Here is a 26,991-nt window from a genome sequence, read left to right as displayed (position 1 = left end):
TACCAATATGAAATCACGTTCCATATTAAGTGTTTTAAAGGTGTAGAGAATTGTAAAGTATATTATGTCAATAAAATGAATTACTTAACTCTGTCCCAGTTAATTTGCACAGCATTGTAGGTGAACTGAGGCACATTTAGATAAGAAGCAAAAAACAATATCAGCAATTACTATAACAGTACAAATGGAAAGAAAAACCACAAAATGATTGAAATTATCATGACCAAACTTGTTTTGTAGGGGGCAATTAGGAGGTGCAGTAGATAGAGCACTAGCTCTGGAGTCAGCAGGACATGAGTTCAAATTTGACCTCAGACACTTAATACTTAGCTGTATGACCTTGGCCAAATCTCTTAACTGCATTTCCTTGCAAAAACAAAAACAAAAGAATATTTTGTAATTATATTTGTCATGAGAATGTCTAAGTAGGTCAACTTCCTCATAATTAATATTTTGTAGTTAATTTGGGTGGAATCCCTCCATTATATCCTCTTGGTTTTTAGTAATGTCAGAAATGTTGAAGACTTTTGAGGATTTATTTTCTACTTTGATGCTTACTGTGAGACTGTTCATTGATTTGAATAGTTATTTTATGATTCTTCTAAGGTTTTAAAATAAATTGTCATCTGTAAGTACAATTTTTTCCCCTTACCTTGCTGCTGTCACTTGTAATTTTGGATTTGTGCCAAATAATAGTGGGAAGGGGGATACTATGGTTTTTATTTTCTGTCTTTGAATTGTACTTTTAATTTCCTTTATCCAGGCAACTTCTTTTATGGAAACTATTTTCACTGGAATAAATAAGGAACTTGTGTCCAATTTATCATCTTAAAGAATTGCCTTAGGAATTTTTGAGAACTTAAGGGATTTTTTGAATAGTCACATGGTTTGTATATGTCAGAGGTAATATTAAAATTCAGGTCTTCTTGACTTCAAGAGCAACTTTTGATTCACTACACTGCCTCTTATCCTTTTATTATTCCACAGATTATTAGATAAACTTCCAGAATTTCTCTAAGGCCAATAAAGCTAACTCTTGGCCTGGAAAATATCTTTAAACTATCCTTCAATTTCATTATATTATAGAATTTTAACAAAATATTACATTTTGTTAAAGGCCTTTCCTGAAGTTTTGTATATAGATAGTCCTGTAGTTTTGCTATTATAAAAATAATTATGCTTATTAATATCCTAAAATTTAGTAGTCCTTATCTGCAACCAAATTGAACATAGCAAATAATTTTTATATAGAGTATTCACTTTGCCAAAATTGCATTTAAATTTTTGTATCAATACTGATTAGTCATATTTGTTTGTAGTTGTCATTCCTTACCTTATTCGTTTCTAGTGTGAGATGGGCAACCATATTGTCTTATAAAAGAAATTTAATAAAGTACTTCTTTTCTCTATTATTATTTTTTTAGTTTTTTTTTTGCAAGACAATGGGGTTAAGTGGCTTGCCCAAGGCCACACAGCTAAGTAATTATTAAGTGTCTAAGGCTGGATTTGAAGTCAGGTACTCCTGACTCCAGGGCTGGTGCTCTATCCACTGTGCCACCTAGCCACCCCTCTTTTCTCTATTATTGATAGTAATTTACATAACAGACATCAGTTGCTTCATCCTGAATTCACTATAAATCCATCTATAGCAAGTGTGTGTTGTTTTCCTCTGACAGTTCACTTCTGAATTTCTTGAATTGCTTTCATGTATTCAATTGTTAAAGGTATTCATTGTTTTGTTAATTTGAGTGTTTCATATTTTAATTAAACTTAAATTATTATTAAACTTACAGTATTATTGAAAGTTGATTTATGTTTTCTATCAATTTTCTTTGTAAACTCTTCTAACTTTTTAATTTTGACAAATTGAGTTTCCATTTAGCTAATATTTTATGTTTCCTTATTTCAGAAAATTACCTCTTTATTTTATCATTTCATTCATCTTTAACTTTAGAATTTTTTCTATTTCTTTCCCATTGTGCATGCTTTCTTCTTTTGTGCTTTGCTTTGTTTTGTTATTCTTTTAATTGTCAAAGTTTTTTTAAGTTGAATACTCAGTTTATTATTCTTGTATTTTTCACTTTTACTAATATGTGGGAAAGTTCCTAGTGAAGTCCTCTCAGGGTTAAAGTGTTTATGATAAGAAAACCTTGTATTTCAGGGAATCCAGGACGTCCTGCTTTTGCAATAAGACTGTTTTGCTAACTGAGTCACTGACCATGAGAATCCTACTTTTTATAGTCAAAACAGTGTGAACATCATCAGGATCTTTAAGAGGGTCCAGAAAACAGGTCACCCCACCATCTGATGAGATACATATTTTGAAAATAATGCGTTCCTTTCTTTGTGTAGATATCTGTGAATAGACTCTTCCCCCCTGAAACCCAACCAATGAGCTGAAGGGGAAAGGGGGTTGGGGTGGGGCAATTGTGGTTAGAATCTTTATAAACCAAACTTTCTGTGCTTTTAGTGGAGCTCCCTGCCTTCATTATCTTAGTATGTGTCAGTGAGTTTGCCCTTTTTCTTGAGAAAAAGTAAATGAAAACTTTCCTTTGTTCAGACCAGTCTCTAATAGTTTTCTTAATGAATTTTTATTACACACATTAATAAATATTTTTAGAACATGTATTTTCCTTTGAGGACTACTTTAGCTACATCTCATAAATGTTGGTATGTTGTTTCATTGTTATAATTTAAGGTGTTTATTTTTTCTTTAATTTTTTTGACTGACTCCTTTAAAGTTGTAGTTTCCATTTTAGTCTGCATCATTTGCATGTTTCCTTTTTACTATTTTATTATATCTGGGACTGTTAAGGAGTTTTTTTTTGATTTTTCCAATTGTTTACCATTTCTTTATAACCTAATACATGATCATTTTCTAAAGGTATCTTGTAATGGAAGTAGATATAATTTTTTAAAAGATAGACATATTCTTAACATTCTCATGAAACATTTGAAGAGATTAGTGCTCATCTTTCCCTTGCCAAAATTTCCTTTTGTTCATTTAGTATACATTTTATATTTTCATATCTATGTGTGTTTTATTCACCCAGTAGAACATATTCTCAAGACAGCAATTTTATTGTTTCTGTGTCTAAGGAAGTACCTTACGCATATTGGACACTTATTTAACTCTTGGGTTTAGTGAATCCTTATTTTTTCAACACTGTTTCATTAATTATTTTCCTTTAGTTATCTGTTAGTAATATTTATCTAGCTGTGAAATTATTGTATATAGAGAATATTAAAATATATGTAGGCTATATTATATAGAATATATATAATATACATATTAAGAATCTATATATAATATTAAGATTTTCTATAGCTTCTTTTTAAACTGTTCAGTTGGTACTTAATTCAATTATTTTCTATGACGATTTGCCATTTGACACACACACACATATATATATATACATATATATGTATATTCATAAATTTTATCATTAAAGAAAGTAGTCAATTTGACTGATTCTCTATGCCACTTCTCAGAGAGGATATTTCAAACCGTCTTAAGTCTCCCTTACTTCTACCTCCCATGCTCTCTTAGGTACAAGCATTGTTTTTACAGGCAAAATTGAGGCCATTTGTCTCAGCCTCATTTTTCTTTCCTACTATACTTCTCAGAGCCCTTGATTTTATTACCCATGCTCTCTTCTTTTGTTTCAATTGCAGATAGAGAAATGGACCTATTTTTGTCAAGACCCATCCCTCTTTAGGCAGTAGGTAAGGAATCATTTGATTAGGAAAAATTGAATATTTGATGAGAGGAGTAATTGTAACTGTAAAATGGGGATAATAATTATATACCTCCCATGGTGCTGTGGGGATAAAATTACATTATTTGTAAAGTACTTGCCATAGTGCCTTGCACATGATATTTTTGATATAAATGCTATTATTGTCACCCTTGATCTCATGCTTTCCCATCTTCTCCATGAAAGTATTCCCATAATCATCTCCTCTCACTGTCAGATATTCAGTCTTTCCTCATCTACTGATTCCTTACCTACTGTCTACAAATTTATGAAGTCCCCCTCATCTTTAAAAATATCCTTAATAAATGCAGTCATCCCCTCAATTTATCTACCTAGATCTCCCCTCCCTTTCACAAGCAGATTTCTATGAAAATCTGTCTTGGGTGATGTTTGTCTTTCATTCTTGAAGAAGTCCATGATGTCAGGGAGGTGATGCTATGACATGCAAGTGAATTGGGTTTGAGTGAGAAGATGCTGTGCTAAAATCATCACCCTCACTTTTTCCTCCAGAGTCATCTGGGTCCAGGGGCCAGATATGAATACGGATGACTAGAGATAGCCCTAGATGGGAGGCAATCAGGGGTAAGTAACTTGCCCAAGTGACAGCTAGTAAGTGGAAAGTGTCTGAGAACACCAGCTACCTGAGGACACAGCATAGTGGATAGAGCACTGACCTTGGAGTCAGGAGGATGGGGGTTTGAAAAACCTGTCTACACTTATTGCCTCCACTTTTTTTCCCTTTTTCTTCAAGTCTTTTGTAAGCTGGTTTTTCAGCCTCCTTACTCAAATGGAACTGCTCTTCAGAGCAATGATCTCCTAAGTGATAAATCTCTTGATCCTTTCTGTCTTCATCTTTTTTCACCTCTGCAGCATTTTAAACTGTTGATTATCTGTCTTCCTGGGTTTTCTCTCTTTTGGGGATTTTAGTGAAACTATTCTTTCTTGGATTTCCCTAGATTTCTTTGCTTGCTCCTCAGACTTCTTTGCTGGCTTTTCATCTATTTAATATGCCACAATTGGGAACATCTCAAGACCATATTCTGGACCCTCAATGCAATCTGTCCTCTTTCACTTAGTTACCTTATCTGCTCCAATGAGTTTAATAATCATCTTTATGTATATGACTCAGATTTATTTATATATATTTATGTATATATGTATGTATGTATATGTATGCATGCATGTATATATATAGACATACAACCTAAGTTTTTTATACTGAATTCTATTCCCTTATCAGTATTTATTTATACATTTCAATATCTCAAATGCAACATGTCTAAAATTTTCTTCCTTTTTTCAGGATATGGGGTCAGATCTCTGATTTCATTTAAGGAATCAGTTGTTGAAACCCCCCCCACTTTCAATATAGATTTTCAATTTGTCAGCAGTTTAAAATCTTAAAAATATGTTTACTAGAAGATATTTATACACATATATATACATATACATACAAACATACAAACACACATACATACGAGTTAGTATTCTCAGAAGACCCCAACAGGGACATTAAGAAAAAATAAACATCAATTTTGACATTATTTAAAAACAAGTAACATTTGAATCAATTTACCTCCTCATATTTTAATTCTTTTATATTTGAATTATTGACATGTTGGGCGGCTAGGTGGTGTAGTGGATAAAGCACCGGCCTTGGAGTCATGAGTACCTGGTTTCAAATCCGGTCTCAGACACTTATAATTGCCTAGCTGTGTGGCCTTGGGCAAACCACTTAACCCCATTTGCCTGGCAAAAACCTAAAAAAAAAAGAATTATTGACATGTTTAAAGCCAGATATTTCAGAAGTAATAACTTAAAAATGCATTGCTTTAGAAATATTTTAAAGTATCATAGAATAATTTGCAAATTTTCAAAGTTTTAAAAATTATTCTAAAAGCATGTACACTTTTACTTGTGAATATTTTAATAATAAAATTTGAATAATGTATGTAGTGATAACTTTTTTAAGCAGTAAATTTTCCATGTAAAATATTAGTCACAAGGTAAGAAGTCAGGATTACACTGGCCTTTTGCATAGAGTCAATTTCAAAGAATATACATTTTTGAAAATTGACTTGGTAAGTAAATAAAATGTATTTAGGATCAACCATTATTGTTCCTTGTTTTTTTGAGAGATAACATTAATAAAGCCTATTGATTAAACAGCAAAATATAATATTTATCCTCATCAAAGTATAACATAAAACAATAGCTAATATATCTTTTTAAAGATACTTGGATTGATCTTGCCTTCTCATCATAAGAGTGATTATAGGTGCCTGTCAATTTTTGCCATGTCAAATTGAACAATATATAAAGGAAAAATTCATGAGTTGTTCTCAAATTTATATATTAAATTTTAAAACCATCCCCATCCTTCATGACATCTTAGACATTTGGTTGTGGCCAGTTAAATGTCACTTCTGACTACAATCAGAGTGTTGATAGGGTAATACTATATTTCTCTTTTGGCATGTTTTTCCACTAACAAATAAGTAATACTTCATCTAATGTCACATAAAGATCTACTTGACATGAATTAATAGTTTATATTATATAATATAGTAGAGCAGTGAGAGAAGATGATGTCATTTAATTCCTTTTCATCTTATAATCCTTTCTTATCCATTTATCTGTAAAATGCTGAGGGAAGGGATTTTGTGTTTTTGCCTTTCTTTGTTTCCTCAGCTGTTAACATGGTGCCTGTAACATAGTAATTATTTAACAAATGATTGTTGATTGATTTGCTTCTACTTGTGTATCTATTTTTGTATAGCATGATGCCATGTCTATAATGGAAATATTAATTAGATCCTTAAAATTGTGATGTTTTACAAATTTCTGCATTAATTTTTAAAAAAAAATTTTTAATTTGAAACTATTTTGTTCATTACTTTCATAAGCAGGTATGAAGCCTAGGGAGAAAAGATCCTTGATCTTATGCCCTTCCCCACCAACTAAATACATTTCTTGGACTACTCTTTGTCCTTAACAAGAAAGACCTTGGATCTGAGGTTCCATGAGGTATACTTGAAGGCCAGTTCCATTACAATGTGAATAATTTCTCATTTTCTAAAGATATCCTGCTACTCCCTCATTCTTCCCTTAATGATGACATTGAATAAAATAACTTGAGATTTAGTTTGTGGATAAGACTAACAAAAGAAAATGGTTACTACTCCTGTTGTTCTATCATTTCTTTTTTTTTTTTTTAGATTTTTTCAAGGCTATGGGGTTAAGTGGCTTGCCCAAGGCCACACAGCTAGGTAATTATTAAGTGTCTGAGACCAGATTTGAACACAAGTACTCCTGACTCCAGGGCCAGTGCTTTATCCACTGCGCCACCTAGCTGCCCTCTTCTATCATTTCTTTCAAGGTTCTGACATCTTATCCAAGATGATGTGGTGATTGCCATTTTGCTAGTCAACTTTCATTCTAATTTTTTTCATTGCTATACCTAGATTAACTTTTACATAATTCATGCTTCAATATACATATATATATATATATATAATATATATGTATATGTATATAAGTGAATAGAACTAAAAAAGAATCTCCCTTTTGCCCCTTTTATTATAAATTGTATTTAGCAATAGGAGATTGGAGAAGTTAGATATTTGGGTCCTATTAGCTTCTACGTACACTGATAATTTTCAGTGATCTCCCCCCTCCCAATCTAACTTGCCTGTATCAGCATTTATAGGAAAGCACTTCAGAAAGTCGAGGACAGTTTGCTGCCTTGTTATCTCTGATCCTTCTTACCTTCTTACCCCATTGAAAGGATCTTAATATCGGGAACAACCTTGGAAGACATTTTAGTCCTTCTCAGACTTGAATGAGAGGCCTCTCTATAATATGCCACACAAGTGAGCAACAAATTGCAGATGTTTAGTGGGGAAAACTACTACCTCCCAATGCAATGAAACACTATCAGTTACCTTGGTGATCCAGATATTTAAAAACATCTGTTAAATTGGATGTTTGACTTTGCATCTGGATTATGACATTGTGTTAAATGAATTCTGTTTCAGGCCAATGATTTCTGAGTTGAAATCAAATGGTGTATAGAAATGAAGCACATTTTCAATTAAGCAACATTGTTATTTGCATTTTTTTTTCACAGAAACTAAAGGAACAGCCTGGCATTTAAAATCCTGTGCTTTTTTTTCTTTGTTTACAAATAATTGTATTGATAACTATTCCTCTGATCTTGTTCCACAGGAAAGATCAGAAGTTGAGCAGTTTCATGCCTGATATGGTAACTATGTATTTGTATTGTGTTTTGTGGATATGCCAAGCATTCAGAGTCCAGTGAAACTGATGGATCAGGACCTGAGTTCAAATTTGACCTCACATTTCTCACATTTTAAAATCTTAGTGTTATATCTTTGATTTTTCTTCCCCATTATTTCTCATGTTCAGTTTACATGTTCTACTCTCTCTGTCTCTCTATTAGCTTTCTTTTTTATTTATTTAATGTGATGGTGTTAAATGACTTGCCCAAGGTCACACACAGCTAGGCAATTATTAGGTATCTGAGGTTAGATTTGAACTCAGGTCCTCCTGACTCCAGGGCTGATGCTCTATCCACTGCACCACCTAGCTGCCCCTCAAATGCATTTCTTCTTAACTAGTTTCACTCTCATAATCTTAACATGATTACCACCTAGCTGGATCATTGCAGGAACTGCTTCCTCGTCCCACTCTCATCTTTCTCTCTAGATTAATATTCAGCATGCATAAATGCAATCCTGTCAATTTTCTACTCAGAAATCCTCTGTAATGCTAATTGTAGCATTTTTCTGCCTATACTTTCATACCTTTTGTGTATTTTTTTACACTTTTTCTATCTATCCTTCAAAGAAAAATTCAAATACCATCTTCTCTGGGAGGTCTTCCCTTATCCAGTCCCAGTAATAATGTTCTTTCACTTTCGATTTCACTTGACACCTTGTTTTGAAGCTAAATGTCACACATGTGCTTTGCAATTATCTACATTCCACCCCACTCCTGGATTGTAATCTCCCTTTTGGTCAGGCAACCTGTCTTATCAGAACTTTGTATTTCCTCCCATCACCTAGAAAAGTACCTAGACACTGTGCCCTATACCCTCAGATCCAAAAACTGGTTTAGTTGACTTAGTGGAATTTATCTCTTTTTCTGGCTTCCACTCAGAAATTTATCTTAAATCTAAACCAGAGTCAGAGTCAGAGTAGTTGAGGATGGTTGGGTGGGGGTGGGGATAGGGATGGGAGTGGGACAGTGCTCAGAATAGACTTATCAAAATTCAGATTTAATGAAAGAGCACTGAATTTTGGAGAATTCCTTTAAGAGTAAAAAACAACCATAAATAAAAAAGATTAGTAGAAGCCAAGATAATTTAAAAAGTTCTAGAATATTAGACCATTGGTCCCATCTTTCCCTTTGTAGTATTTTGTCTTTGACTGCGGAACCAAGCAATGTTTCCTGAGAAAATATGTTTGCATTTCTCTTCTAATAGCAATCAATAATAATATAACTCCATATGCTTTAGACTTCAATTTTATTATAGATGTTAAAATTATTGTGCATTTTCTGGACTTCATTATAAGTATTTGATTTTATCTATGTGCAAAAATTTCTTTAATGCTGCAGAAAATTGAACTACTCACCATCTAAAAAGTAACAGTGTTTGATAATCCCCCTACTCTTTGGGAAATGGTGAGGACACTATTGAGAAAACATGATGCATATGTTACTACAAAAAAGGGTAATTAACTGACTCATAAAATAAACTGGCAATAAGAATACTTTTATATTTTCAGAGATAAAATAAATCAATCCAAAGATGATAATGTTAATATGAAAGTACATAAGAAAATGTGCATTTTACAAAATGGTAGACATTTCTTCCTATTTTTATAGGAATTGTGTGTGTGTGTGTGTGTGTGTGTGTGTTTGTGTGTTCATGTGTGTGTCACGATGAGTTAAATCATTTTGTGATTGTTATTAAGCATCTTTAACTTTTGGAAGAAAATCCTTTCCTTACAAAGTGGTAATAAAGGTAGTTTAGTGAAGTTTAGATGACTATATCCTACATTTTGAACATAGTCAAATAAATCAGATGCCACTTTTTGTGGTTAATATGAAACAGAAATGTGACCTGTTATGTTCAATGAAAGATTTTGAACTGCTACATTAAAAAAATACATAATGTTACCTTCAGGGATGGTTGATATGTTTGTTGTCTTCTTTTGCAGTATTTAGATTTGGAAAAAAATGATGTAAAATAAAAACTAATAATAAAAATTGTAAAAGTACATTGATAGGGGTGGCTAGCTGGAACAGTGGATAGAGCACTGGTCCTGGAGTCAGGAGGACCTGAGTTCAAATCCAACCTCAAATACTTAATAATTACCTAGTTGTGTGACCTTGGGCAAGCCACTTAACCCCATCTCTTGCAAAAACCTACAAAAATATACATTGATAAAATATCAAGATTATGTATTATTTCACATATATATATATATACAAATTTATACACATAAACATCTATATGCGTATACATATACATATAGATAATGATTTTTCTGTTTTCAAAATCTATGTCTGTGAGGATAAGGGGCCATTTGTCAAACTTTGATTTCAGAAGCCAAGGGCAGAAACCAAGGCTCACTGGATAATTTAACAGAAAGAAGATAATAAATTCATCCACAAAAACAATTTCTTATTCTAATTATGATAGTTCTATTTAAAGGAAATTCACAATTTTGTTCTAATAATAGCTAAGTTCCTTCTATTTACTTTAGCAATTGCCCACTGAGGATCTTTAGGTAAGCAAACAGATCCTTTCCTGAATCCCTCAAATCCAGTGTTTCAGCATAAGAGAATAATGAGATTGGTAGGAAGAAAAGCTATTGAATAAGGCATAGACATTGAACATCTTATAAATCATCATTCATTAAGCATTTCTTAAACTCCTATTATATGCCAGACATTAGGTTAAAGACTGAAAATAAACAAAAGGCAAAAGACAATCTTTGGAGCTCACAGTATGATGGAAAGATACGACATTGTACAAATACTGTGTGTATTCATGTATAAGTCACATAAACGTAACATAGAATAAGTGTATTTATGTGTGTGATAAGAGATAATCCCTGGGGTGGGGGGTCAGGGAAAGTCTTCTTGTAGAAGTTGGAATTTTAGCTGAACATAGTTAAATAAACCCAGATGCCACTTTTGTAGTTAGTACGAAACAGAAATGTGACCTGTTATGAAGGGAAGCCCAAAAGTAGAAATAATGGAACAAAGAATTTCAAATGTGAAATTTCAACTATTGAAAATGCAAAGAATGTCAGGAGATGGAAACATTCTTTGTTTGAGAAATAACATGGAGGCCTGCGTAGCTGATTGAGGAGTAAAGGAGTTTAAGAAGACAGAAAAAAAGGAAGGGTAAATTCAAGATATGAAGGACTTTGAATACCAAATAGAAGATATTTTTATTTGTATATGTATAGTGGATGTGGAGTCACTAGTTTTTGAATGGGGCACTGAGGGATTACACGGTCAGCTCTGCACTTTAGGAGGATCACTCCGTTAGCTGTTTGGAGGATGGGCTGGAATGTGGAGAGACTGGTGGCAGGGAGACCAACCTGTAGGCAAGAGGACCTACCCCAGTGACTGAAGAGAGAAGGAACATAGATGAGATATATTACAATAGTAGAATTGACAAGCATTGGCAATAGATTGAGCATGGTAGGGATGAGAGAGTAAGGAGCTGCAGGTAACACTCAGGTCATGATTCTCACTAAGTGAGACAGGACCTCAACCATAATAGGGAAGTTAGCAATAGAAGAGATTTTTTTTGGGGGAAAAATAATAACTTTAGTCTTAGATGTGAAGAATTTAAGAAAATACACCATTAACTTTTAGAGAGTGTTGTAAATTTGCACATTCAACTCAGCTCTCCTTAAACCTCAGAGAACTCTGAACCAATGCTGCATGAGGAGACTTTCAGTTTGGGAAGACATATTTTAGAGAGGCCATCTTGAAAGGCAAGTGTGAATTTCTGAAAGAGTATCAGGCGTCCACTCACCACTTCCCTTGTCTTTAAGTACTTGAAACTGCTAGTAACAGATTATCTGTTGGTGAGAGTTTTCTCCTGATTTGAGTTGAGATTATCTTTCCCAATTAAAGAAATTCGTCATTCTTGTTTATACTTTGGTTTATTCTAATTTGTACACTCCTCAATTTGTTTATTATTTGAAAAAGAGGCATACTAACTCTTTTATGGTCTTTTGTAGGAAATAGTTTTTAGTGAGAAATATCAAAGCTGGAGAGTGTAACTTCTTTTTGCCAGTCTAGAGTCATAGTCCCTAACGTGGGGCACAGTGTAGATTATAGTTCTGTCTGTCAGGAAAATCCATCTTAGGTTTATATATAATTTATATATGTTATGTATGATATCACATTAAATTCATATATATGAATATAAATAAATATATTTGTACTTCTCTGATATCCCTATTTATTTTTTAGTTTTTTTTTTAATTTAAGGCAATGGGATTAAGTGACTTGCCCAAGGTCACACAGATAGGCAATTATTGATTGTCTGAGGCTGGACTTGAACTCAGGTCCTCCTGACTCCAGGGTTGGTGCTCTATCCATTGGGTCACCTAGCTGTCCCCCTTATTTATATTTTAAAGGCAAGTAAAGTAATATTAATATAAAAACCCTGTTTCTTCTTGAAGGTAAATTTCACCCTCTCTAATAAGCAAATATCTTTAGGCAAAATAAGGAATAGAGATATTAACTTAATTTTGGAGAATAACATTGAATAAGTTGTAAAGGAGATTCCAAAGATAAAAAAATCCACTGTGGTTCAAAAAATGTACAAGTGATTTCTGCCAAATTATAAATAATAATTTATGCCTATTTTACACACACACATACACACACACACACACACACACACACACACAAACAAATATTCTTAGTATTTGAGAATGAAAACATTCAACAAGTTCCTTCATAAATCAGATATGGTTCTAAAAGTTAAGCCAGGGAGATATATAAACTACTATCAATAATAAATATTAATTCAAACATATAAAATTAAATTCTAGTCTTCCCTCCCCTCCCCTCCCTCAGAAAAACAGCTTATGGCAGTGTGCTCAAAAATTGTTCATTTTTACCAACTTGACTTTATTAATGATATTTGAATTATTCATGGTATTTGAATTTCATTCATGATACTGAATTTATTATGATGAAAATGATATTGTGAGAAAAGCAGGTTATGGACCAGAAGATTTAAAGTTGAGGAAATAGCATTGGAAGATCTCTGACCAGGTTAAAAGTTTGATACTGGATTTTTGTGTGTATAAGATAATAGATGAAAATGATGACACAATTTTAAAACCAATTATATGTAATGAAGCCTAGGCCCTTATAAAGTCTCTTAGTCATTATTAATTTGATTGTTGATTTATCTTGATAAAGGATATTGGGTATACATTGCAGCAAAAATGGGTATAGCATGAGAAACACATATAATGATTATTTGAAAATAAGTAAAACTTTTAAACAGACAAATAAGTAGCAGATAGGAAAATGCTAGAATGTTAAAGTAGGAGAAAGGATTAGACTTGTTTTGCTTAACTCCAGATAACATAATCAAAAGGAATAGATTGAAAGTACAGAGGGCTATTTAGTTTCTAAGTAAGGGAGAAGTTCCCACTAAACTTTGCAGAAGTAGACTCACTTGTATCAGAAAATAATTTCCCCATTATTCCAGAGTTACAGGCAAAGACTGGATGACCACTTGTCAGAGATGTTACAGGTCATTTCCATACAGGTTATGGGTCGCTTTAGATGACCTGACATTGCTCTTGGTTTTGAGATTTTAGGATTCTGTTTTGCTTTTATTCTTTCTTTAGCTTCCTCCCAATGTCACAGATAATTCTTGTGTTCATGTTGAAAATAGCATGCAGTAGTTCCCAAATCAAGGTGATTGATTTTTAAAGTTTTCTCGTTCTTTCATTAGGCAACTGGCATTGAGGCACTTGCACTGCCCTGGTTGATGTCAAGAAAGAACTTCACTAAACCTAGAGTCACACTTCTTGATCTTTGCTATGGGAAAATGGACAATTTAAATTTACAATATGTGGTAAGAGTTTCAAATCACCATGCATGCTTTTCCTCCTCAGTTTCATATTTTATGACTAGAAAATAAAGGTATTTATTAAAATATATTCAGTCAGAAGTTGTGAGATCCCACCAGTAACATATTATTCAGTATTCTTTTTATTCAATTACATTTGTTGTTTATATTTTAATATTGTGAGAATAATAAGAAAGACAATGTGCAAATTAGGATAGGGAAGTAACCTTGAAGTCAGGGAGATAGGGATTTAAATTCAGATCCTAACAAACATCAATTGGTTGACCATGGAGAAATCATTTTTATCTCAGTGCTTGAGGCAGATTATATAAGAGTCATTAATCTAGCTTTGGTGGGGGGAATTTCAGTGTCTGAATGGAAATCCTAATAAAATCTCAGATCTGACTCCTCCCTTAAATAGCAGTCCTTACAATGATGGGTGATTTTTCTCTAATAATAGAGATTTGATTAATAAAGATCAAAACCTTTCTGTTTCCTTTTAGCCTTTTGAAAGTTTCTCTTAATTTTTACTGTAGCTTTCCTTTAGAGCATCTATTCAACATGTTAAAAAGTTTCCTCTGGTTATTTGTGGATCTTGAGCATATTATTCTAATGATAACCTTAAATTTGTACTGTCTATAGTTTTCAAAACATTTTCACCATATTAATGATTTGTAATTCAAAAGAACCATATGAAGTAGACAGGGCAGTTATTGTTCTTATTTTACAAATGAGATAACTAAATTTCAGAGAGGTGACATGATTTTTTTGAGATTACAAAACTAGTACACAAAATCTATCTTAATTTCAACTGTCAGACTTCTCACCTGATATATTTTTAATATTTCAAAAGGTTTTATTATTTTTTGTCTTCTTGATTGTAGTTTGAGCAATATACTGTATTGATTTTCAAAGATTTCAACATTTTCCCTGAAAGTATCTTTTCCCAAACATTTGAAACCTTGCACTTGTTCCACGACCTCCATATCTGTATCATTTTCCTCTGTTTCCTCCTTCACCACCAATAGATTTTTGCACTAAGTTATTTGGCTTTGTTGAGATTTTCTATATTTTAAATATTTTACTTGTAAATTGCCTGTTGAATGTAAGATATGAAAAGAAATTGTTTCTTCTGTATTTTGTATACCACCTGACATATTGCTTACATTTAATAAGCAAGTCATAATGTAAGATAATTGCAAATATAACATGTTAAAAAGACCCTCCTTCAACATGTTAAAAAAACCCTCCCACATGAATAGAATCACAAGACATTGAAATAACTGAAATAACATTCCTGTAGACTTTATCACTGGTGTATTTTCATCTTCCCTCACATTTTTTTTGTTTTTAGCATTCACTTTTTATATGAAAAAAATTTATCTTCATTTGTCTTCCCTATTCTCATTAATTATAATTTATTTTTATTTTATTTCTCTTCCTCCTTCCCTTACCTCTCTCATCTACTGTGAAGGGAAGCAATAAGACACATTATACATGTGAAGTCATGCAAAACATATATCTACATTATCCATGTTGCAAAAATAAAACATGAAAAATTTAAGAAGTGAAAAAAACCCACTCAAGCTTTAATCTATATTAATAGGTCATCAGTTCTCTTTATGGTAGTGTAGATATTACCTTGGAATTGTGACCTCACATAATTTTCCTAAACAAATCTCTCTGCTCCGTTAAAATTAAACATATGCTGCCAAGAGGCTTCTCTAAACACTTTCTATTTACCTGGGCAGGCAAAGGGTTACATTCCTCTATAACATAGGAGTCATCACACCACTCTCTTGCTCAAGAAGCTTACAGGCAAGTTCTGTAACTTCTAGAATAAAATTCAGGTTCCTTTAAGGTTTAAAACCTTTAACTATCTGGCTCTAGCTCATCTTTCTATACTGATTCCTCATTAACTCTCTGTCTTAACTACATTTCAATCAAACTAATCTACTTGTTCTTTTCTATTCATTTTCCTTTCAGGGTCTATACTCAAGCTGTATCCCAAGACTAATGATCATCTCTATCTCCTACTATGTGAGACCTTTCCTGATGTCCCAAGTTTTAGTGTTCCCCCCACCACCACATAATGACTGTATATATTTTGCATTCCTTTTGCAACAAGAACTGTTTTATATTTGTCTTTGTATAAATATTATTTATTTGAATCGAATTAAAGGAGTACTCCTTGGCACTAGCTGGGTATGACAACTCACCCAACTTTAAGCATTTTTCTTGTCTTTTTTGGCTTTGAGCTAGGTAATAGGAAGCTAGTAACCATCCATAGTATTCCAACCTCAAGAATCTGATGATCCTGCCGCTCATCAGTCATATGTAGCTTCTATTATGGTTCTAGCAGCTACCATCTTCCCTTGGGTTTTTTTACTTTCAGCTAAAGGAGAATGAGGATGACATATCTTCACTTATTTTCTAAATATTAGTATACCTACCATATTATAAATTGTAAGAGAACTCAATTATTTCAATATACATATGGATCACAGAGAGAGTGATAAAAATTTTGGAAAACATAGTTTGCATATTATATAAATAAAAGAATTGTAAATTATATAGAGTCTTATATACTGATAGTATCATCAATTTTTTCTTTAAAAAGAGTTTGGAATCATCATTTATGATGACTATAAAAATAACATGACAAACAATGAAAATGATTATTTTTAATAGAATGGAAATTAACTGATTACCAATATGAAATTCATCTGTAAATCAGCTAGCCATGTATCATCAATTTCTAATGTAAAAATAAAAATATAAACTTTTAAAGCAAATAAATAAGATATGTGCATGAAAACAAAGTAGGTGATAATTGGGTATTATTATTAGCTGGACCATCTGGAATATGCATAATGTCAGTTGGCCTGAGTGTAGTTGTAGAGAATAGTTGGCCAGTTGGTACTCTAACTTACTCTTTCTTCTTTGCTGGGACAGGGGCAGAGTTGAATCAATCCCAGGCCTTGATGTCTCCTTGATGAAGGGTAATTTAGAGTATGATTTTTTTTCTTTCATCCCCATCCCTTCACTGCCTTTCTCTCTGGAAATTAATTAGTCACGCCCAGTTAAAAATTAGCTCATTTTTTTAGCATAAGTGGCACAGTGAATAGAATGCCAGTCCTGGAAGATCTGACTTTAACTCCATATTTGGACATTTATAACCTATGAGACTCTGGGCAAATCACTTAACCTTATTTGCCTTTGTTTCCTCATCTATAAAATGAGTTGCAGAAGCAAATGGCAAACCATTTCAGAATATTTGTCAAGAAAACCTGAAATGGGTTCATAAAGATTCAGACACAACTGAAATGACTGAAGAACAGCAACAGTGTGGTCCCATCCTCTGTTATTTTACAGAGTTTATACCAATAAAAACTGGTACAATCACAATAACTTAGAGTTTCCCAGTTAAGAAAATTCCTAACATTTAGACAGAGATTTGGATCTCTCCCTTAATTTAAAATTTTCTGTCTCTAGTTAACTCTGACCTCCTTGTATTTTTGACAAAAAACAATCATCTAAAAATGTTTAGGTAAAAGAAGTGATATGAATATATCACATATGATGATACTGTACAGGTACAGGAAGGCAGGGTTAGGGAAAAAAAGCAAATATTTTGGGCAACTTCCTTCAGTCCTTAAAAAGGTGGGTATAGCTGGCAGAGTCATTTTTTTTTGCAAGGCAAATGGGGTTAAGTGTCTGAGACCGAATTTAAACCCAGGTACTCCTGACTCCAAGGCTGGTGCTTTATCCACTACACCACCTAGCTACCCATAGCAGAGTCATTTTGAATCTTTTCTAAAATGTGGGAGCTAGGGAGAAGGTAGGGATGTCAATGCCTTTTCTTTTTCTTTCTCATTTTAGTTTTTCCTTTCTTTGTTACCTCCCCGCCAAGCAGATGCCAGTTTTTTTTCAGCTTTATTCCTAAACTCCTTTTTTTCACTCCAACAGTTGCTCAACTCTTAAAATCTCCCAGTCTTTTTTCTCAGTCCCTTTACAAAAGACTATACCCTTTCTGGACTAAAGTTATCTTTTGGTTTAAAGATTGTAATAGTTCTAGATCCCTTGCAGAACAAAGGAAGGAATGCTTGTCTCTCTCAGTTACAATTGTGGGATGCCAGTCAGTTCTCAAATTCTATTACACAGGAATGAAGTAGAGTCTTATTGCATATTAAATAACAAATATGAAGAATTGAAAAAAATACATATTTTTGCAGTGATATAGAGTAAAATAATAAAGAAGCAAAAGACCAGGTTGAATAACTTAATTATAATTATGAATCAATTATAATAATTACAGTAATTTAAGTGAAAAAACTGATTGATATATAATTGTAGCAAATAAGCTAGACCCATTGAAACATGGGAAATGGATAAAAGAACAGATTAACCCGACCTATTTTCATCTCTTAAAAAAGTTTTATCATAATTATCAACATGAGAAAACTTGAAAAGACCTTACCCAGCAAATGGGTAACACGACAATTGATTTATAATGTCATCTTTTGAGACACCAATATCCTATTTTTAAATTTTTTATTTATTTAAGGCATTGGATTAAGTGACTTGCCCAAGGTCAAACAACTAGGCAATTATTAAGTGTCTGAGGCCAGTTTTGAACTCAGGTAGTCCTGATTCCAGTGCCAGTACTCTATCCACTGTGCCATCTAGCTGGCCCTAATATCCTATTTTTAAATTAAGTGGCTAGGTCCATAACACTTGCTTTTCCTTAGACACATTTCCCATCTACTATGCTTCCATTATTTTAACTGTTCATTTCCAAATTGTATTTTTTCATAATAATTCAACTCCGTATTTCATATTTCCTTTGCTGTAAAGTTTGAATATTCAGAGAAAGTCTTATTCTAAACCACAGTGAAAATATTTCAGTCTATAATAGGCAGACAATAAAAATATGGCATGTAACTTTTCATTCAGTAACTTTTCTTTTTTTCACTTTTTTAAAATATTTTTAAAATTTTAATCTTTTTTCATTTTTTTCAATTGCATGCAAAGATAATTTTCAATGTTCATCCTTTTGCAAACTTTTGAGTTTCACATTTTCTTACCACTCTCCCTTTTCCTCCCTCTCCCCATGGCTTTGGGCAATATGATATAGGTTGTTTCCTATACAATTGTAACACCAGTATTCTTTAAGTGATGCTATATGGTCGCAAATCATAAAAGACAGTTTCTGAAGAGCTCACAGTATGGGTCACCCAAAGGACAATGGGTGATAGGTTCATGGAGGATTTAAATAGACTTTCACATTAAAAGACAAATTAAATATTAAAAGATAGAATGAAAATAAAAGCTATCAACAGAAAGTGACTCAAAAAGGAGGTAGACTAGTTATGCAGACAGTAACAGATTGCTGAAAGGCCTATGTGCTATATTTGTATCAACATGTGTTAAGAGATATAGAGGAAGAATCCCAGTATATTGGGTAGACCCTCTGTGTCACATTTATAGGCAGACCTGGAGTATGTAGTCAACACAGAATGAGAGGCGTGAATGTTATGATCTATAATATTTTAAAACATTTTATTAAAGAGTTTATTTAAATATTTTACAATATAACCTGAAAATGGAATATTTAAAAACATTGAAAAAGATTACCTCATACAAAAATCTGGCCATACCAAAACAGGCACAGGTTGGTTTTGGACTTTGAGCCATAGTTTGTCAATTCCTGGTCTACCCTATTGGAAGTGGTACCCACATTTGGTAAGATTATGTAGATGTATTGAAGTGTCCTGTAAAGTAATATGGGAGCCATACAAAAATGAAATGTGTATGTGAGGGGGGGGTACACTAACAGATGATGAAAAGGATTTAGAAGTTTTAAGATTTTATGATTGGCATAGGGGAGGGACTAACTTGATGTGGAATATGGTAGGTAATGTTGAACTTGGTATATCTTTGCTGAAAGGGAATGTGACTTTCTGAGAGTGGAAGAGGAAAGATACTAGGAAATGCATATGATGCAAAATCAAAAGATAGCAACAAAAACTTTTAAAAGAATATTTTACCATGAAATTGATTGATAACTCATTGATCTCATTGATGACTTTTTCTAATGATATAGATTGCGATCTATCCACTTTCCCTTCCCATCCAAGTCTTATAGGTGACTTCCTATAAATAAAGCGGGTTCCTTGTGGACCTTCCTGTAGATCTCTTGAAGTTTAATGGAAACCTAGGGAGAACAAGCAGGCCATCAGTTACTACTCACTTAGATAACTGTCCACTTTCTTTTTTAGTCATACAACTTCCTGATGATCTTCTTTATAATGATTTTTTCCATGTATCATGGTAAAAATGCCATTGTTGAATCATTTTCAATCTTGTCTGACTCTTCAAATCTACATTTAAAATTTTCCTTTGGAAAGATACTGGAGTGGTTTGTCATTTCCTTCGCTAGCTCATTTTACAGATGAGGAAACGGAGGCAAAAGGGTGAAATGACTTCTCCAGGATCACACAACCAATAAGTGTCTCTGGCTGGATTTGAACTAAGATTTGTGCCTCCCAGTTGTCCTCATGGCATTGTACCTATAAGAAAAGAAAGTAACACCTTATCTACTGTTTAATTCAGGTATCAGTGTCTAGTGAGGCAGCCTGGCATAGTGGAGAGAGAGCTGATCTGGAAAGTCATGAAGAATCAAGTTTATATCCTGCTCCTGGTGTAAACTGACTGTGATGCTGGGAAACTCACATATCAGTACCCTAGACAACTCCCAAAGAATTTCATTGCAGAGAAGGTGCTGACTTGCATTTCTAAATACAGTTTCTTCCTCCATAAGCTCTTTCTGAAATCATGTTACAGGCGTTATTTACCTTAATGTTAATTTGACCAAGGTTAAAATATATATTAATATATACAGGCTTACTTTTCACAATATTTAGTTTTTCATATGTATTGTATTTAACCAAGTAATGTGTCCAATTGTAATTTCTTTATGGTGGCACTTAACCAAAAAAAATCAGTGGAACTAAGAGCTAGACTCCAAAATGACTTCCTGATCCTCTAGGTTCTACCTCTTCACCATCCACTGTAGCTATGACTACTACCATGACTATTTTTAGTTTTGATTCTCTTTTTGCCCCCCCCATTATAAGAAATGTTCTAAATTTTAATTAGTTTATGCTACCTTTTTCTACTGCTATTTCTCTGGTTTTCTTCTCATCTTCAAAAAATAGTTATGATATAGTGGCAGCTGTTTTAGTGGATTTGGTATCAATTTGGAAATTTCATTGATGATTGTGATAGTTGATTATTATGTTGGCTGGTTGTGATAATTATTATGTTGGCTAGACTAGTGTTGTTCCTTAAAAGGTATTAAAATTATCCTCTAGTCTTGATTGTTTCAAGACTAAAGCTAAGCTGATATGATTTCTTGGATGCCTGAGTACAAAAACCTCTGAAGATCTCCAACCAGGTCCTAAATTTTTGAATGACAAACTTAGCAGCATGATTAACACTGGGATACTATGTTTAACAAATAATTTTTGTGTTTTTAGTTAATATATTTATTGTATACCAATTTCCTGCTATGACAAATCTCCATTTAACTGCTAAATTTCCCATTTCATTCCATTCTTAAACTTAAACCTCTAGGGACTAATATGAATTAGACTTTCTAACAACAGTGGTCCATATTCTATGATCTCTTTACCAAAATGGCTTTGAGTCTCCTTTCTTTAAAGAGATATAAAATTATCATTTATTACATAATTATATTATTTAGACATCAGTGTTATATAGGTTATTATTTGAACATCAAGACCATCATAAATAAAAAGCAAGCTTTATGAACTGTAAATTTGATACTAAAATATTTTTGGATATGTTTGCTATTTAGAGAGCACGTAAGCTCTGGAACATTTTGAAATATCCTTAAATTTTCTTACATTTCATTTTTATTTTGCATTCATAAATTAATATATTTAGTATAATTTCTGATCTATTTAAAGAGAGTTGTTAAACACAGATGATAAAACAAAATAAACAGACAACACAAAATTAATAGCAGCTTTGGCAAAGAAATATTTTAACCCAGATGACTGGCAGTGGGATTTTCAGGCAGAACATAGCTAGATAGGAGAGGAATTATTGGGATTGTTGGGGGGAGGGAAATTCATGAGGGAGAAAAGAAGATGAATATTTGTAAATAGGGAAGAATGAATAGAAGAGTGATAAAAAATGTTGGTAGGAATAGAGATATTTGGTTAGTGTTTGGAAAAATGGTTAGGGCGAGATAAAGAAGGAACAGGTAGTTGTTGAGACAGTCTCAAATTTTATTGGTTCATAGATATACAGCAAGAGAACTTTGAGGCATCTAATCCAATCCAGCATCTTCATTTTACTGATGAGGAAATTGAGAGTCATATTGTCCAAGTCCTACAGGCAGAATTGGAAGGTATAGGATTTGAACACAGGTCCCCTATTTAAAAAACTAGCACTATGGTTATCTCTTGGAAGTATTCTGAGGGAAGTAGCCTGACCTTGTGGATAGAGGATAGTCCTCCTTGTCACAAAGACCTAGATATAATTCCTTTCTATGACACATGTGAGCTGTGAGGGCCTGGACCAGGTCACTTAAACTCCATGTACCTCAGGTAACAGCCCCTCTAGATTTACCTAGATGTAAGTGATACAGGATCTACACAGGAGTTTCCAATTATAATGAGAGTTTTTCATATTTGAATTGTGAAAACATGGAGTCAAATGTTTCTATGCTTTACTTAAAGTAAGAATGCCAATTCTTTTCAACAGTTTTATTCTTTCCTGTATAATGTGCTTTAGTAAACTATTTTAAATTAAAATATATCAGAAAAAATATATCAGAAATTTCACTATGCTTTAACATCAAAGTAAAAAAAACTATTTAGAATTTCAAAGAAAATCAATCAATAAGCATTTTCTTAAATGTCTATGTTACACTGAGCAGCTATGGGAGATATGGGGACATAGCCTTTGCTTCAAAGAGGTTATAGTTTTTCCGAGATTAACTGTATGAACATTGTCATAGAGATGTATCATACACATGATCACATTATTTCCCATAGTAAAGTATAACTTACAGAAGTGATCATAAAATAGATTTAATGGAACAGTACACATGACTAAGAAATACTAAGTACAAAAATCAATTTAGATAACATTAGTAATAATAATAATAACAATAACAATAACAACTAGCATTTATATAATGTTTCCTTTATGCCAAACACAATGCCACATGCTTTACAAATATTTTCTAATTTCATTTTTAGTATAACCTAGAATAATCAGGAGTACATCTTGCAGAGAGTACCAGACCTGGAGTCAGGAAGAGTCATCATCCTGAGTACAAATCCGACCTTAGACACTAACTAATTGTATGAATCTGGGCAAGTCGCTTCACCCTCTTTGCCTCAGTTTCCTCACCTATAAAATAACTTGATGAAGGAAATGGCAAACAGTTCTAGTATCTTTGCCAAGGAAACTCCAAATAGAGTTTTGAAGAATCAGAGAAGACTGAGAAATGACTCAACAATTAAAAAAATAGTCAGTGGAAGGCAGGCTTTATAGGCTTATAATACTTTTCTAAACTACTGCTGGAGCAATTTTGCCTTCACCTAAAGGAAAAGGAGGTATTCATTAGTTTGGATATATTTCTTCATTCAAATTCCCAGCTTCCTTCCACGCCATCCTGAAATGTAATATTCATATATTTATCTATTTGGGAAAAATAATAAAAAGTAAATCATTTTGACCTAGCATCATCCAACATTTTTTATTGTATACTTTGAAAGATCTTTGATTTAATTGATATGACTATTCTCTCTGATGAGGTGAATCTGAGATTCTTCATGTCTTTTTATCCCATGTGATTCTTGTTCATGGATTCCTATAAATCCTTAATGGAAGACTAGTAATAGTTGAAAAATAATAGCTTTCTCTCTCTCTCTCTCTCTCTCTCTCTCTCTCTCTCTCTCTCTCTCTCTCTCTCTCTCCATGTATATATATATATGTATATGTGTATGTATATATATACATATATATATATATATATATATGTATATATATTGCTCCTGTTTTTAAAGTATTTTCCTGACCAATGTATCATGTGATACTCAACACAACCCAATAGTTAGGCAAAGCAGATAGTAATATTTCCATTTTGCATGTAAGAAAATTTGGCTTCACAGGTTAAAAGACTTACTTGTCTGTGATTTTAAAGTAAATGAGTGGCAGTACCAGGACTGAAATATAGATCTTTTATATGTGTGTGCAAGCAAACACATATACATATATGTATATGTTCATGCATATCTACAGACATATATATATATATATATATATATACATATGTACTGAGGCACATTTGCATATTTATGTGTGCTGTTCATTTGCTTCAGTTGTGTCTGACTCTGTGACATTTGGAATTTTGTTGACAAATGTTTGATATTTCTTTTTCCAGTTTATTTTACAGATGAGGAAACTGAGGGTAATAGGGTTAAGTGATTTGCACAGATCCATGCAGCTAGGGAATACCTAAGACCATATTTGAACTAGGATCTTCTTGATTCCAGGTCCAGCACTCTTATTTATTGCTGCACTACCTGCCCCATATGTATGTATACACACTTACATGTATGTATATTTGGAGGGAAGTAGAAAGCAAAAACAATGGTTTCTCCTTTTGATCCTCAAAGACTTCAAAGTCCTTGGTGAACTATTTCATTGCCTTTTCTGTTTAGTTTAAAACCATTAGAGTTTGGATTATAATCCATGAAATGAAAGATGACATTAATGCAGGGGTGTCCTGGTAAATGTTTAAGAAACTCAACTCTAAGAAATGTATGTTCAACACACTTTTCAGGGTAAATTTTTCATCATTTTCTCCATCGCTTTCTTAAGTGTAAACTGTGAACAAAAAAAAATCAGTCAAGATTTGATTTGTAGCTTTCATCAATTTCTGAGACATAAATAATCACACTAAAAATCAAACAATCAACTCTTCCAACAATCAGCATAACCTTGAAAAGCTACCAGGATAGTATATTAAAAAAAGAAAATCTTGCTATCTGTTATTTGAATGATCAGAATCTTTTTAAATTGATTTTGGAAGGAATATATTCTTGAATATATATTTGTATGTATATATATATATGTATATGTATATATATATATATATATATATAGATATTGATATACAATATAGAAGATACACGAGCATTTCTAGTAAAATTCAATTATAATATTGTTGCCTGGGACAAAGAAAAAAAATCAGATACTTCCTTTTTAAATTCATCTTATATCTCCACTTTTCACAGAAAGGAGTAAGAGTTGAGGCACAACAAGGGTCCTTAAGTGTATGGATTCAAAACTTCACAATGAGGTTTTAGTGTCTGCCATATATTCTATAGAATTCTTTTACTGGCAGTTACAGATAGATCCTGTTCAAATCCTACTGATCACACTACTTTCAAAAGTTTTGTTTTGCTTAAATCATATTTTTATTAATGTTTCTGAAATAGTTTACTTTTGTGGAAATACAGCATGTAATAGACATCAAAGAAAGAGAAAAGACCACTTCTCAAGCCTATTTTGCTAGAGGGTGACCTTTGGAATTCAAACCGAAACAAATTGACAAAGACAGCACCTGATTTTCACCAATCTCACTTAGGAAAATAATTATTGCAAATCTTATCTTAGTCAAAGTGATTTTCCTGGTGAATTATTCATGAAATCCTTTCATCACGCACTGCACCTGCTGAGATTTTTTTTCTTTGCTTATTAAAGTGTATGCAACAAGCTTGGTAATTAAGTCTTCAATTTAAAATTTCATTTTGCTTTGCTAATGTTTTATAATGTACCATAGGAAGGGCAATGGCAAATACATGTTGATATTCCTAGAATGTTCAAAAATTAAGTGGTGCTAAAAAAATTAGGTCATAATATAAGACTAGAGTAGGAAGACAAATAGTAAGATTTTCTAGCTGTTGAAATGATGATATAATTTCTCTTTCTTTGGTTTTAATAGTCTATGTGTTTTTGTGTAAAATGCATTATTTCAAATTTTACTTAGTGATAATAACTTACAGCTATAATTAGAGTTGACACAGACTTTTTTCCCCTATTCATGACTTCTCTAGATAAGGTAGAAATTTGGCTGTTCAAAATAGTAGCAGAAGCATCTCACAGTAAAGAGGATAAAACCTGAAAACCTTTTTAAAAATCAAATTATGACAAGGGTGAACTGAGTCTGAAATACTTAGGAAAGACAAAAATGTGACTGGATAGGAGGAAGTCTGCACCCTGGGTTTAGCTTTGGTCTCTGGAATTCTTTCACTAGTGTAATCTAGCGTTTAGAGGCCAATATGGGGGAGCCTCAGAGAGTTCACCAAGACTCCAAGAAAAAAAGATTTAATGCTGAAATAGTTTAGCAAAAACAAAAAACAAAAAAACAAAAAACCCCCAAAAAACCAACTCCCTAATCTCTAGGCCCAATGAGACTTTGCCAGGCAGTGTTGGGCAGAGGTGGTACAGTCAGTGACATAGCCTGCAGCAATCAAATCAACCAACTGTAGATATTCAGTGAGCTAATGCTAGGCATTGAAGAGTAAAAACGGAAGCTTTCAAGGAGTTTGCAATCTATTGGAAAAGAGAACATGTAAGCAAATATATATATATATATATATATATATATATATATATATATATATATATATATATATATAAAACAAGTTATTCATAGGAAATATCAATTATCAAAGCTAAGTGACTAAATCCCCAGGAGAGCAATGTTTGGAGCTATGACATTCAACAGAATGGCATATAATAGAAAATACTATGAGGAGACACTAGTCTGACTTGAGATCTGTAGGGAAAAAGTCATAGCATTACAGAGATGTGTATGAATCCCTGGCCCATTGTTGGTGGATGTATTTATGAAAGAATGTACCCTAGGTTCTCATTAGACTATTTCATGAATTGTCTTTACTTTGAATAAATTATATCTTTCTGATTAAAGTAAATCCAGATTCATAGAATACTTTGATTTTGGAATACCTT

General features: G+C 32.7%; 1 protein-coding gene across 1 annotated transcript in view; it reads left to right on the top strand.

Moving 5' to 3' along the window:
* The window catches only part of LOC141498966 (uncharacterized), a 263,553-nt gene that overhangs the window by 81,030 nt on the left and 155,532 nt on the right, over positions 1–26,991 (top strand). Inside the window, exon 7 of the mRNA XM_074201973.1 lies at positions 13,792–13,914. Coding sequence (XP_074058074.1) covers positions 13,792–13,914 — 123 coding nt within the window. The remainder of the gene's footprint in view (positions 1–13,791; positions 13,915–26,991) is intronic.

This window comes from Macrotis lagotis, chromosome X (assembly GCF_037893015.1).
Source record: "Macrotis lagotis isolate mMagLag1 chromosome X, bilby.v1.9.chrom.fasta, whole genome shotgun sequence".
Taxonomy (NCBI): Eukaryota; Metazoa; Chordata; class Mammalia; order Peramelemorphia; family Peramelidae; genus Macrotis; species Macrotis lagotis.
Note: the sequence above shows the minus strand (reverse complement) of the source record. Positions and strands in the feature narration are given on the sequence as shown.